Source organism: Mastigoproctus giganteus, chromosome 12 (genome assembly GCF_048544385.1).
Source record: "Mastigoproctus giganteus isolate SK-2022 chromosome 12, ASM4854438v1, whole genome shotgun sequence".
NCBI lineage: Eukaryota > Metazoa > Arthropoda > Arachnida > Uropygi > Thelyphonidae > Mastigoproctus > Mastigoproctus giganteus.
Window position 1 is genome coordinate 94306321 of NC_143586.1, and position 12505 is coordinate 94318825.

General features: G+C 37.1%; 1 protein-coding gene across 1 annotated transcript in view; it reads right to left on the reverse strand.

Moving 5' to 3' along the window:
- Positions 1-12505, reverse strand: part of LOC150077283 (nurim homolog) — a 95903-nt gene that overhangs the window by 10422 nt on the left and 72976 nt on the right. Inside the window, exon 3 of the mRNA XM_090385843.1 lies at positions 6987-7157. Within this exon, the coding sequence (XP_090241969.1) occupies positions 6987-7157 (171 nt within the window). The remainder of the gene's footprint in view (positions 1-6986; positions 7158-12505) is intronic.

Here is a 12505-nt window from a genome sequence, read left to right on the forward strand (position 1 = left end):
CTACTCCCGCATCACAAAAAATATTCCCCGTTTCCCTGACAATGGAGTCACATAATAAAACAATGACCTTTTTAACCAGAGTAGTTTGCACTTGGTTTTTCTGTTTTCAGGCTCGAATCGGGTGTGCATCACTTGGTAGATTGCTGGAGTCTTGAGTCCCTGACGAGCTCCCAGATGCATTATTCTCAAGAGCAAGCACCCGTTTTTTCAGGGACTCAAATTGTTCCATTAGTGCACCAAATTGTAATTTAAGATCGGTACACTCCTTACATCGATCACAAAGAAAAGAATCCCCAGGTGAGGTAGGATTAGTCACCGTGTCGACCTTGGAATACATTCCACAGGTTCCACAACGGATTAAATCATTACTCACATGTAAATCGCCATCGGTTATTTCCGTGTGAGTCACGATACCCTGTGACGTGTTTAAGGCAGATCTCGCAACTACCATTATAAAATTAAATAAATATCAATGAAAGTTAACTTTAAAAAATTATATGTATAATATTATTAAAATCAAACTGTTACAGGAAAACCTATAACAAAATAATCCAACAATATCTAAAAAAATCAAATATTTAAAAGCACTATCCAAAAGTAAACCACTTAACTGAGGAGCCCTGACTAAGCGCGTCCGCTCACTTCGAATGCCAACACTGAACTGTCTTCAAGGAAAATTGAAGTTGATTTTACTAAGGATATCAGATGCTTCATAAGTTCCAGGGAATACTTTGGCTAAGAGGGTGATGTCAACACTAACTCTTCTAGTGCACAGAGGCCTCAGATGAAAGTAATCACACAGCGATTCATAATACAATGAGTGATAGAATAGAGGATTACAGTACATAAGGTAATGGACAAAATTTTTTTGGATGCTTCAATTTTGTTAGTTAAAATCTTTGTGTGAGGATGCCAGATGGGTGAACTGAATTCGAGGATTGGCAGAACAATAGTTTTATAAAGGATAACTGCATATGTGTAGTTTTTGAACTTGTAAGTGTTCCCTTTGATGAATCCCATGTTTTGAATGCTTTGTTCGCGAATTTAAGGACATGGGCAGCAAATGTAGCACTGCTGGAGAAGAGAATCCCCAAGTCATTAACTTCGTCACACCTTTCGATTATCTCACTCAGTTCAATTCACTGCTGAGTAGATCGTAAGATCTACTCAGCAGTGAATTGAACTGAGTGAGATAATTGAACTGAGTGAGTTCAATTCACTGCTGAGTAGATCTTAAGATCTACTCAGCAGTGAATTGAACTGAGCTTATCCGATTCTATAAAAAAATATGCCCAATCTATTAAGCTGGATAGCTTATGTGATTGCAAGCTGCCTTCACTGCGCATGCAATCCTGCTGATAGTCACTCCACATTGGCTTCAGGAGGAGATTTTTGTGGAGTGAAAACACGGAATCAGCACCCAGCTAAGCAATCTACTGATCATAGACCACAGACTTCCTCAAGCAACACCGATAGATCTACTTAAAAAGTTAGTGCCCTCAGCAAAGGGAACAAAATATCTAATGATCATATGGATATCAGTTAAACTTCAACTGACATTTCTCAGTCCTCTGATCCAATTTTCTTAGCTCTTGTTGCAGTAGCTCACCCTGATTACTATCATTAGACATTTAGCCTGATATACCTTCATCAATATCATTAATAAATATTGAAAACAACAATAGACTATACCATCTCATTTCTCAGGTGAATTCCAACACACCCTTACAAGAGAAATCAAAGAATAAAAGGAGAAAGGGATCGTGGAAGCATCCATCGCTTTAGGTCCTAAAAAATCATATTTCTATGGTGAAATGCAGAAAACCAGCCAAGCATTCACTGATGTCCTATACACACCATCAAAATTCAAGCTAAAGAGAAAACATGAACTTAAATATGGTCAAAGCCTTCTTTGAGAAACTTAAGAAAATAAAATTACATAATGCAAATTTTTGATGTCAGTCGGTGCCAAATTGGCTAACCTAAACTAAATGCAAAAAGAGGAAAATTAATAAAGAACTAAACCAATCTAACACAAACTTAATGAGAGACAACTCGAAAATTTTTTTGCATGTTTGAGTATTAGGTTAAGCTAGTTGATATGGCATTGGCCAACATCAAAAATTAGCCGTATGCAATTTCATTTTCTTAAGTTTGTCAATAGAATTATTTGTCTTTAATTTGGTCTTTGAGAAGTGGCCATCAGGAAATGCATGCTTGACTGGCAATCAGCAGTTCATAACAGAATTATGACATTTTGGGACTTAGAGGGATGGATGCCCCCTGCCAAAGTCATTGCTTGTACTCCCTTTATCCTTTTATACTTTAGTTATTTCTCTTGTAAGATGTTTTGGCATTCATCTGAGAGATGTGATGGTATAGCCTTCCTGCCTTTTTCCAGGTGGCAATTGTGCTGGAAATTCTGTGGTAGTAGCTTCCCACAGGTAAGCTTTGGCAATCTCTGTTATAACTTACTTTTGAGGTGTTTTTTTAATATTGCTGGAGTTTCTTGAAGCAGCAACACATTTGCTGATGAAAGGATGAAACTTCAGTATGATATCCTTTCTCATAAGCAATCACACATGATATGGCTTACATTGCTAATTACATTTTTCACAATGTCGATATGATGTGAAAGTCAAGTGAATACCTTGTATAAATTTCACAGTGGCAATGTACTAATATGCATCATCAGACACAACTGGATGTTGCCCATCTGGGTTTTAGTAGTAGGTCAGGTGCTACACCCTACATATAGAAGCAAAATTAAAATATTGTTTGTTTGTTATTTTGTTTTTAGGAGCATTAGCAACTAAGGCCATATTGCTCCGGGATATGCGGTGGTCATTCCCTGACCTTTCGGCATCCTCCATATTTGGTGGTGACGGGCTCGAACCCCGGTCTAATCAAGAAGCGTGTGCTACGCACTGCTGTTCCTTCCCACCTGGCTACGGAGGCGCCAATTAAAATATTGGTTTTATTTATAAATGCAAGGTTATAAATTATAACCTTGGTTATAATTATTAAGCTGTGCTCACTTGACATTGATCTACTGGACACAGAGCCTCAAAATTTGATAGTAGGCAAATGGGATATTTCACATCAAGTATCATAATTAAATTATGTTACTTGATTATTTCCACAGGGAAACATATCACAGTAATAACTGATTAATACTGGCTAATCTGACACTGGAAAGTAAGATAAATATGGGTATTTTCACCTGAATATGTGTCTTGAAGAGAGTTTGAATAAAGCCTGAGATATATGAAGTTCTAAGTTCACACACCATATGGCAAATCACGCCAAACACGTTTATTTATTTAGAGAACTGTAACCAAAAACTACTTTCTCTCTAATGAGAAACCTGTTAGTTCTGAAACAGGCTATCAGTTCAGTGGCTTGCCTAGTAAATAGATAGATTTTCAGTAATGCTGTTTGTTTAAGAGTGGCATAATATCAATGCATTTGTGGTAACACAAATCTTGTTCTATTGTGAGCATTGCATTTACTAAGCAGATTAAACGCTGTTGGACATAAAAATATGAGATATTCCTCCTACGTTTTTGAAGAATATGGAGTACAAAAAATTCTCATAAATTTCATAAGTAATCATTACCTGAAGAATTGGTAAAAATGTTTTCAAATTGCATTATACTGAAATACATATGTTTCAGTTTATTTCTTTTATATATTTATTAACTGGACATTATACAGTTTCCTTCCTAATGCACTTGATAAAAATTTAAACCATAATTATAAAAGTTATATAACCAACTATAAACATATTAAACAATAAAAAAAAATGCATTAAAATAACAAAAATCTCATAAAAACTCTTACTAATTTTTAAAAATAAAGCACATCATCATCATCAGCCATTTTCAATCCACTGCAGGATGAAGGCCTCTCCAGCAACTCTCCAGTTCCTTCTGTTTTGAGCACTGGCCATCCATTTACTACTCGAAAACTCATGAATTTCATCTATCCATCTCCGCCTTTGTCTTCCAGGTTTTCTTCTAGCTCCTCTTGGGTACCATTGTTATTTTCTTAGTCCATCTGTCATCATGTCATCGAGCTATGTGTCCTGCCCAAGACCATTTTAGTTCTTTAGTTTTGATAAGAATGTCCTTTACTTGAGTTTGCTGCCTAATCCATGTGTTTCTCTTCTTATCTAACAGTCTGATTCCCAATATGATTCGTTCCATTCTTTGCTGTGTAGTTCTCAGCTTCTCTTCCATTCTTTTGGTGAGTGCCCAAGTTTCACTTCCATAAGTCATGGTGGGGAGTATACATTGATTCATTATTTTACATTTCAGAAAAACTGGGATATTGCTCTTCAGTATGTGACTATATTTCCTGAATGCTATCCATCCAAAATTTATTCTTCTCTTGACTTCCAGCCATTTATCATTATTACAGCTAATAACTTGTCCCAGATAAGTATATGACTCCACCTTTTCAATTACTGCTCCTTCAATCATTATTTCCCTTTCCGTGTCATACTTGTTCATCATTACTTTTGTTTTAGCCATATTCATCTTTAGTCCAAAATCCTTACTAACTGTGCATAACTGATTAAGATTTTCCTCTAATTCTTTGGGATCGTGGCTTATGACCACAATGTCATCTGCAAATCGTAAATGGTTTAGGTACTCTCCATTCACATTGACTCCTTTCTGCGACCAGTCTAATCTTCTGAAAGCTTCCTCAAGGGCAGCAGTAAACAGCTTCGGAGATATTGTGTCTCCTTGTCGAACTCCTTTCTCGATTTTAAATTTGCTACTGTCTTTGTCTAGTCTAATAAAGGATGTAGCACTCTCATATATTTTCTTCAAAATCATAATATATGGAGTATCTATGCCTTGTCTTTCCAGTGCCCGAAACATTGCCTTATGCTGTATGGAGTCAAATGCCTTTTCATAATCCACAAATGCCAGGCATAATGGTGTTTTATATTCATTTCCTTTCTCCATTAGCTGTGATATTACGTGAAGGTGATCCATAGTTGAGAATCCTGTCCTAAAGCCAGCTTGCTCTTTCGGTTGATTCTCATCAAGTATTCTTTCTAATCTGTTAGTAATGACCCTTGTGAACAACTTGTAGATATGGGATAACAAGCTAATTGGTCTATAATTTCCAATTTCTGATTTATCTCCTTTCTTATGCAGCAAAACTATGATTGCATTATTCCACTGCTTAGGCATCACACCTTTTCTAATGCACTTTGTGAAGAGCCTTGCCAGTTTTTGTGTTATGTCTCTTCCTCAATTTTAACAACTCTACAGTAACTTCATCTTCCCCCGGGGCTTTCCGATTCTTCATTTTCTTCGATGCATGTTCTACCTCATCAGGAAGAATATCGGGTATGTCGTATGTGTTGCTACTTTGCAATCCATCTTCCCCACTGCTGGTATCATTCCCTCGCTCCTTGTATAATTCTCTATAGTAGTCTTCTGCTATTTGAATTATGCCTTCTCTGCTGTTTATAAGTACACCATCGCTATTCTTCAGTTTCAGTATCATTTGTCTTTCTGTATTACTGCTCATGGCTGCTGATTTAAATCCTTTGTTTTCCCTTAATGCTTGTTCTACTTTTCTTGTGTTAAATCTTCTTATGTCCTCTCTGAGTCTCTTTCTAATGGCTTTGCATAACTCAGTATACTCAATTTTCTCCCTGTCAGTGTTTTTCTTGCTCTTCATTTGTCGTCTTTGATTCATCATGACAAGTGTTTCTTGACTAATTTTTTCTTCTTTGGATTTCTGTTTCCCTATAGGTTTCTTGGGCTTTATCACTTTCAGAAAGTTGTAATATTCCTCGTCGATATCTTGGTCCTGAGCAGTCTGCAGAAGCTCAAACGTGTTCTTAAGTTCCAGTGCTTTTTCTCCTCCTCTGTTATTTCAAAGACCTTTGTATTATTTACTCGAGTCAGTTTTTTCCTTTCCTTTCCTACATCTATATCAAGTGTACATCTTACCATTCTGTGATCACTTCCAACATTTACCTTATTCAGGACAGTAACATCATTCACAATATATCTTCTGTTAGTGAGGATGAAGTCGATTTCATTAGTTGTTAATCCATTTGGACTCTTCCATGTCCACTTTCTGTTCACCCTTTTCTTGAAAAAAGTGTTCATTACTGACATTCCTTGAGATTCTGCAAATTCCACAAGTCTTTCACCTCTTTTATTTCTTTCACCAATTCCAAAATTTCCTATAGTTCCTCTTTTTGTGCTGTTTTGCCTTTTTCCAACCTTAGCATTGAAGTCCCCCATAATAATAGTGTAGTGGGTTTTCTGCTCATCTACAAGACTCTCAATTTCAGTGTACATTTCTTCAACCTCTTCATCATCATGGCTCGATGTTGGTGCATAAATCATTATAATCTTTAGCTTGTACCTCTTAGAAATCTTGAGTATTAGTCTTGACACCCTTGGTGATGTACTTTTGAATTCCAAAATGTTGTTTTTAAAATCTTTATGGACCAGAAACCCAACTCCACCTTCACTCCTTTCACTGTTTCCATTGGTGTACAGCAGATTTCCACTTGATAAACTTATAAGTGATTCATTTCTTCTTCTTGTTTCAGCCTTGTTTCATAAGCACATGCTTATGACTATCCAAACAACCTATCATGCATCTGTATTTTGATGAGTATGTACACCTGAAAATCAGTGACCAGTCAAGATGTATAAAATATATTAATAATAAGTTCCCTGATCACAAGATATTTCTGTATAATAATCAATTATACAAAATACCTTAGATTTTTAGGAGTGCCAACTGGTGGGGGGGAGAGATTCTTCAGGAATATACTAGTTCTTTTTCATTAAAACTGTGTCCAGACTATTCACTGTAAAATGTCTTTCAGATACTGCAAAGCATTTCAATTCTGCATTATTAATTATACAATAACACTGAAATGTTTATTTCTAAACTAAATATGTTAAATTACTTAAAGTAAAACAACAAAAAAAAAATACCTGTTTGATTCCAATAATTTCTGCTAAATCCATCACAAGAAAGCCACCATAGGTAACAATCCAACACAATGTATGGATGACAGTAAATATCCACCACCAAACAGGTCTCTCTGATGTATTGATCTCCCACAATGCATTAAGATGGACTGGATTCCAGAATTTCATCAGTATCTTAAAGTAAACATTACATCCATTAAGAAATACTTAAAATCTGTGAAAATGAGATAACTAAGTGAGAGCTAGGCAAACAAGAGATTCAGGAAAACAAAAGAAGGTGATTGATATTACCTATCTTTTTTTTTCTGTTGTTATTATACAGTTCTTATGTAATAAGAACTGCATAACATATTAGTGGGCAAAGGTACATAAGGTAGGCTGACCATAATTCCTTGAGGCCAAAATGGGACAGGAACTATGAAAACGGGACGATGAACGAGCTGATGCTTTGAACCGAATTCCAAGTTGTTTTTTTCTCAGTATCCTTATGTTTCTGGCTATGTAAATGTTGGTTAATGTTGCTTCTACCTCCATGACTCATGGATGACCATAATTCCTTGAAGCCAAAACAGGATGGGGAGAAAAAATGTTGTTCGGAAAGAGCAGAAAAAATATTCAACAAAATGTTTTTAGGTCAACGTGGAGGGGGCCTGCACATCAAGTTCACACCAAGAATATTTTTTGGATGAACATATTTTGCGTAACAAATTTTGGTCTTTTAAAATCTTGTTGTAAAACTTATCACACTCCAGATTACAATTTTGCTTTATAATTAACATGGCTTTCAAGGTTTCAACACTTGATCTGGATTTCTCCTTCGACCACATGCTGTTTATCATGGAAAATATTCTCTCCACAGAAGCTGTATTTCCAGGTAGGCAAAGAACAAATTCCACAACATTACTAAAATCCTGGAAATCTAGACATTTTTCCAAGCATTCCAAAAAATATTTGAAATGTTTGAAAAACAGTTGCAGAAATGTTTTCTTCATTCTATGTGTCCGACTTGCCTAGCAACTATTGCTTTTATAAATGCGAACTGATCAAATATGCGAATTTTGTCTGCTCTTGTTTGTGTAATAAGCTCCTCATTGAAACTGTCCTGTATTTCTTTCCATTCAGGTACCTTTCTCAGTAATATCTATTTAAATTTTTCAGTATTTCCCAAGCTACATTTACACTTGTTTACATATTCTAAGTTGGTTTCATAAAAATTCTTAACTACTTCAAAAACCTTGACCTCACTAATTTCACCTCCGTCTATTAACATTTTTAGTTTATTTTTAACATCTGTTGTTATAAAAAGTTCATTTTTTCTGTCTTCTAACATGTTTGTAAGATTTTCAGTATTCAAAGATACTTCTGTAGCTGAAATATTATCTTATTCAATAAAACTAATATATATTTGGAATGCTGAAACTTGATCTCTTGCAAATGACAACCATAATTTCAAAAAGTATCTTCAAATAATTTTTTCAACATAACAGGACATTTCTCGTGAGAATGAAAATATGAACGAAGTCTGTCAAACACGATTAAAATTCTGTCGTTTGATGAGCCTATGGACAAAAATCTTGTATTTCCATATTCCAATAATTTTTTCAGTATTCATATATCCATATGTGATTTTTAATACTGAACATGAATGTGACTTTAAAATCTTGATTGAATGTCTGGTTTTTGAGAAAATTATAACTTCTTTTACTATTTTATTAATAAATCATTCAACAAACTTTAATAAAATAGAGTAAACCCTCACTAATCTAGTTACAGTTAATCTGGATCGAAATATTAAAAAATTTGTTCACAATTGAGTTTGAAAGACACATGGGATTTATGAAGGCAGATGAGAAACTCTCACACTGTGCACTGCTTGACTGAGCAGAGAGAGACGAAACATCATTACATTATCTTGTGTGTTGTTCACGTCGTTGAACAACGTCTGGTTGAATGTCTGGTTTTTGAGAAAATTATAACTTCTTTTACTATTTTATTAATAAATCATTCAACAAACTTTAATAAAATAGAGTAAACCCTCACTAATCTAGTTACAGTTAATCTGGATCGAAATATTAAAAAATTTGTTCACAATTGAGTTTGAAAGACACATGGGATTTATGAAGGCAGATGAGAAACTCTCACACTGTGCACTGCTTGACTGAGCAGAGAGAGACGAAACATCATTACATTATCTTGTGTGTTGTTCACGTCGTTGACTCTGAATCGGACGGATGTTATTGCTTATTATTATTAGCCATATGTTTATGGTCCTTGAAGTTGTCACAGACATTCTCTCAGATATGCCAGACAAGCTGTACTTGCTACCTGGTGGTCTAAAACGCTGGTAGAACTGATGTTTAGGTGACAATCAAGTCAAGTGGACCCAATTTCGGCGAAGTCTGGACGGTCTGTGACAGCCAGATCCTCTGCTTGCACCTTCACGATGGTGGGACTGTTAATAATCCTGGGTATAACAACATGCACAAGCACACTGTGAGTGACCACCCAGTTGTGAACCAACGTAAGCAGGGGTTGAGGTATGGCGCCCATACCACATGGAGGAATGCCGCCCCATTCTCATTAGCATTAGCATTAGTAGAGGCATTTGATGCAAGAAAGCAAGCTTATGCAGCATCAGCCAAAAAAAAAAAAAAAAAACCCACTTCACCTCCTCTGTTCGTTCAAAATACCTGTCCAGCTGAGCCTTAAACTTATTTAGGCTATCAACCTCCACTACAAGGGATGGAAGTCTGTTCCACCAACCAACCACCTGCTGGCTAAAGGCAAATTTCCGCACGTCTATCCTACATCTGTCTTTCCTCAATTTGAATTTATGCCCTCTCAGGTGATTATTCTGAGCTAGAGGAAGAATCCCATCAGCATTGAGCATGCTCAAACCATTCAAGGCTTTATACACCTCTATCAGATCACCTCGCTGGTGCCTAGTCTCCAGACACTGTAATTTGCAAAACTTAAGCCTTTCTTCGTAAGAGCCCCCCTTTCTTCCATTCACTAATTTTGTTGCCCTTCTCTGTACTCGTTCCAGCAGCTCTACATCCTTCTTGAAATGAAGCCTCCAGACCTGTATACAGTACTCTAGGTGTGGCCTGACCATTGCCTTATACAATGGAATAATCACCTCCTTATCCCTGCTGGAAAAATTCCTGTATATCATTGACAATACTCCATGAGCTACTCTGCAGCCCGTCTGCACTGCTCAGAGAACTTCATATCTGTCTGCACAACCACCCCCAAGTCCCTTTCATTCTCTACCACTGTCAGTGTAGTACCACAGAGTTGATACATTGCTCTGGGGTTGCTGTTTCCCATGTGTAGTACTTTACATTTGTCATTGTTAAACTTCATTTGCCACCTCTCAGCCCATCTGCTCAACCTTTCCAGATCCTGTTGCAGCAGCATAGTGTCAGTAGTGTCCTTGACAACCCTGCCAACCTTTGTATCATCTGCAAACTTGGACATTAAGCTTGATATACCATCATCAATATCATTTATAAATACAGAAAACAATAATGGACCCAACACTGAGCCCTGAGGGACTCCACTAATAACATTAGTGCACGATGAGCAGTGTCCATTGATTACCACTCTGTCTTCTCCCCCTCAACCACCCCTTTATCCATAGCAGCAATTTGCCTCCAATGTCACACTGCTCCAATTTGTGTAGCAGTCTTCCATGTGCAACAGTATCAAAAGCATTTTTAAGATCCAAGTATATAATATCAAAGTTTTCCCTGCATCCAGTTCTTTTGTGACTGCATCATAGTATCCAATCAAGTTGGTCAGGCAAGACTTCCCCTTAACAAAACCATGCTGTGTCTGAGCTATAACTGAAGTCTTGTCTAAATGATCCTGCAGTGCTTCTTTAACCAGTGCCTCCATTAATTTTCCTGGAACAGAAGTTAAGCTCACAGGTCTATAATTACTTGTGTCAGCCTTTGATCCTCCTTTGTGAATTGGGGTCACATTTGCACATTTCCAGTCTATGGGTACCTCCCCTGAGTCCAAGGAAGCTCTCATAATTATGGCTAAGGGTTTGCTTACTTCCTTTGCTGCCTCCTTTAATATAACTGGATAGACCCCATCCACCCCGGGTGCCTTTCTTGTGTTTATCTTCAACAGTTTCTCCTCCACTTTACTCCCAGTTATTTCAAGATTCTGTAGCTTACTGCTAGAGTTGAATACACCTCTGGCATTCCCCCTCGCTGAATAACTCCTCATGTGTGAATGTCGATGCAAAATATTCATTTAGTTTGTTAGCTACCTGAGCAGGATCATCAACAGTTGACCCATCAATATCAAGTGGACCAATCTGATTCATCCCCTTCCTTCTAGAGTTTACATAAGTAAAGAACTCTTTGCTGTTTTTCTTTGCATCCCTTGCCAAGGATTTCTCGTAATCTGCCTTCACCTGCCTAACCTCCTTTGTAACTTGGTTGCATATCAACTTGTATCTATCATAGGCTTCTGTGTCATGTGTTAATTTGTAAGTATCCCATGCATTTTTCTTCTCTGCCATATGCCTCATTAGTTCATCTGACATCCATTTTGGCCTAAACCTTGAACAATATTTCTTAGTTGGTATGTAAAGCCTAGTAGCTTCCAAGATAAGTTCTTTGAATGCTTCCCATTTTGAATTTGCTGTTGGTAACATCATCAGTTGGTCCCACTGTATAGAATTTAAATACTGTCTCAGTCCATCGTAGTCGCCTTTACGGAAGCAATAACCCTTCCCTTTACCCCTAATGGTAGTTGCCTCTTTGAGTAAATCCCACTTCAGCACACTGTGTTCACTGCCACCTAGTGGTTCATTTATCTGCAGATTCCCAATGCATGAAGAATCACTACTGATAATCAAATCAAGAGTATTACTCCCTCTAGTTGCCTCCCGAACATGCTGATGTAGAAAACAATCATCCAATAAATCCACAAAAGCCCTGCTAGTGTGTGAGTGACCAGCCCCCAAATTCCAGTCAATATCTGGGAAATTAAAATCTCCCATTATAAGACTCTCTGATTTACTGGCCCACTCTATTTCCCTGTACAGTTCCTTATTATACTCATCAGAGTCATTAGGCCTATAGCACACTCCTACTCTCAATTTTGATCTCCCAATGCTTATGTCACACCAAACTGACTCAACACTGCACTGTCCAGCGATGTCGACTGGCTTCACTTCCTTGGTTTTTATGTGTTTCTTAACTAATAGCATAACCCCTACCCCCTTCCTATCCTGTCTATCCTTTCTGTAGACGTTGTACTCCCCAAATTGCAGTTCTGCATCCCTTATATCTGTGTGACACCACGTCTCTGATATCCCAACAATATCTGCCTTTGATGTTTTGAGCAATACCTCAAATTCATCAAATTTATTTACTAAACTCCTAGCATTGGTGTACACGCAAGTATACTTGCACCTGTTTCTATTCTTAGCTACCCTAACACAACCCATGTGTTTACTTGTACCGCAATGGCTCCCAGCAGTCTCTGAAATACCATGCATC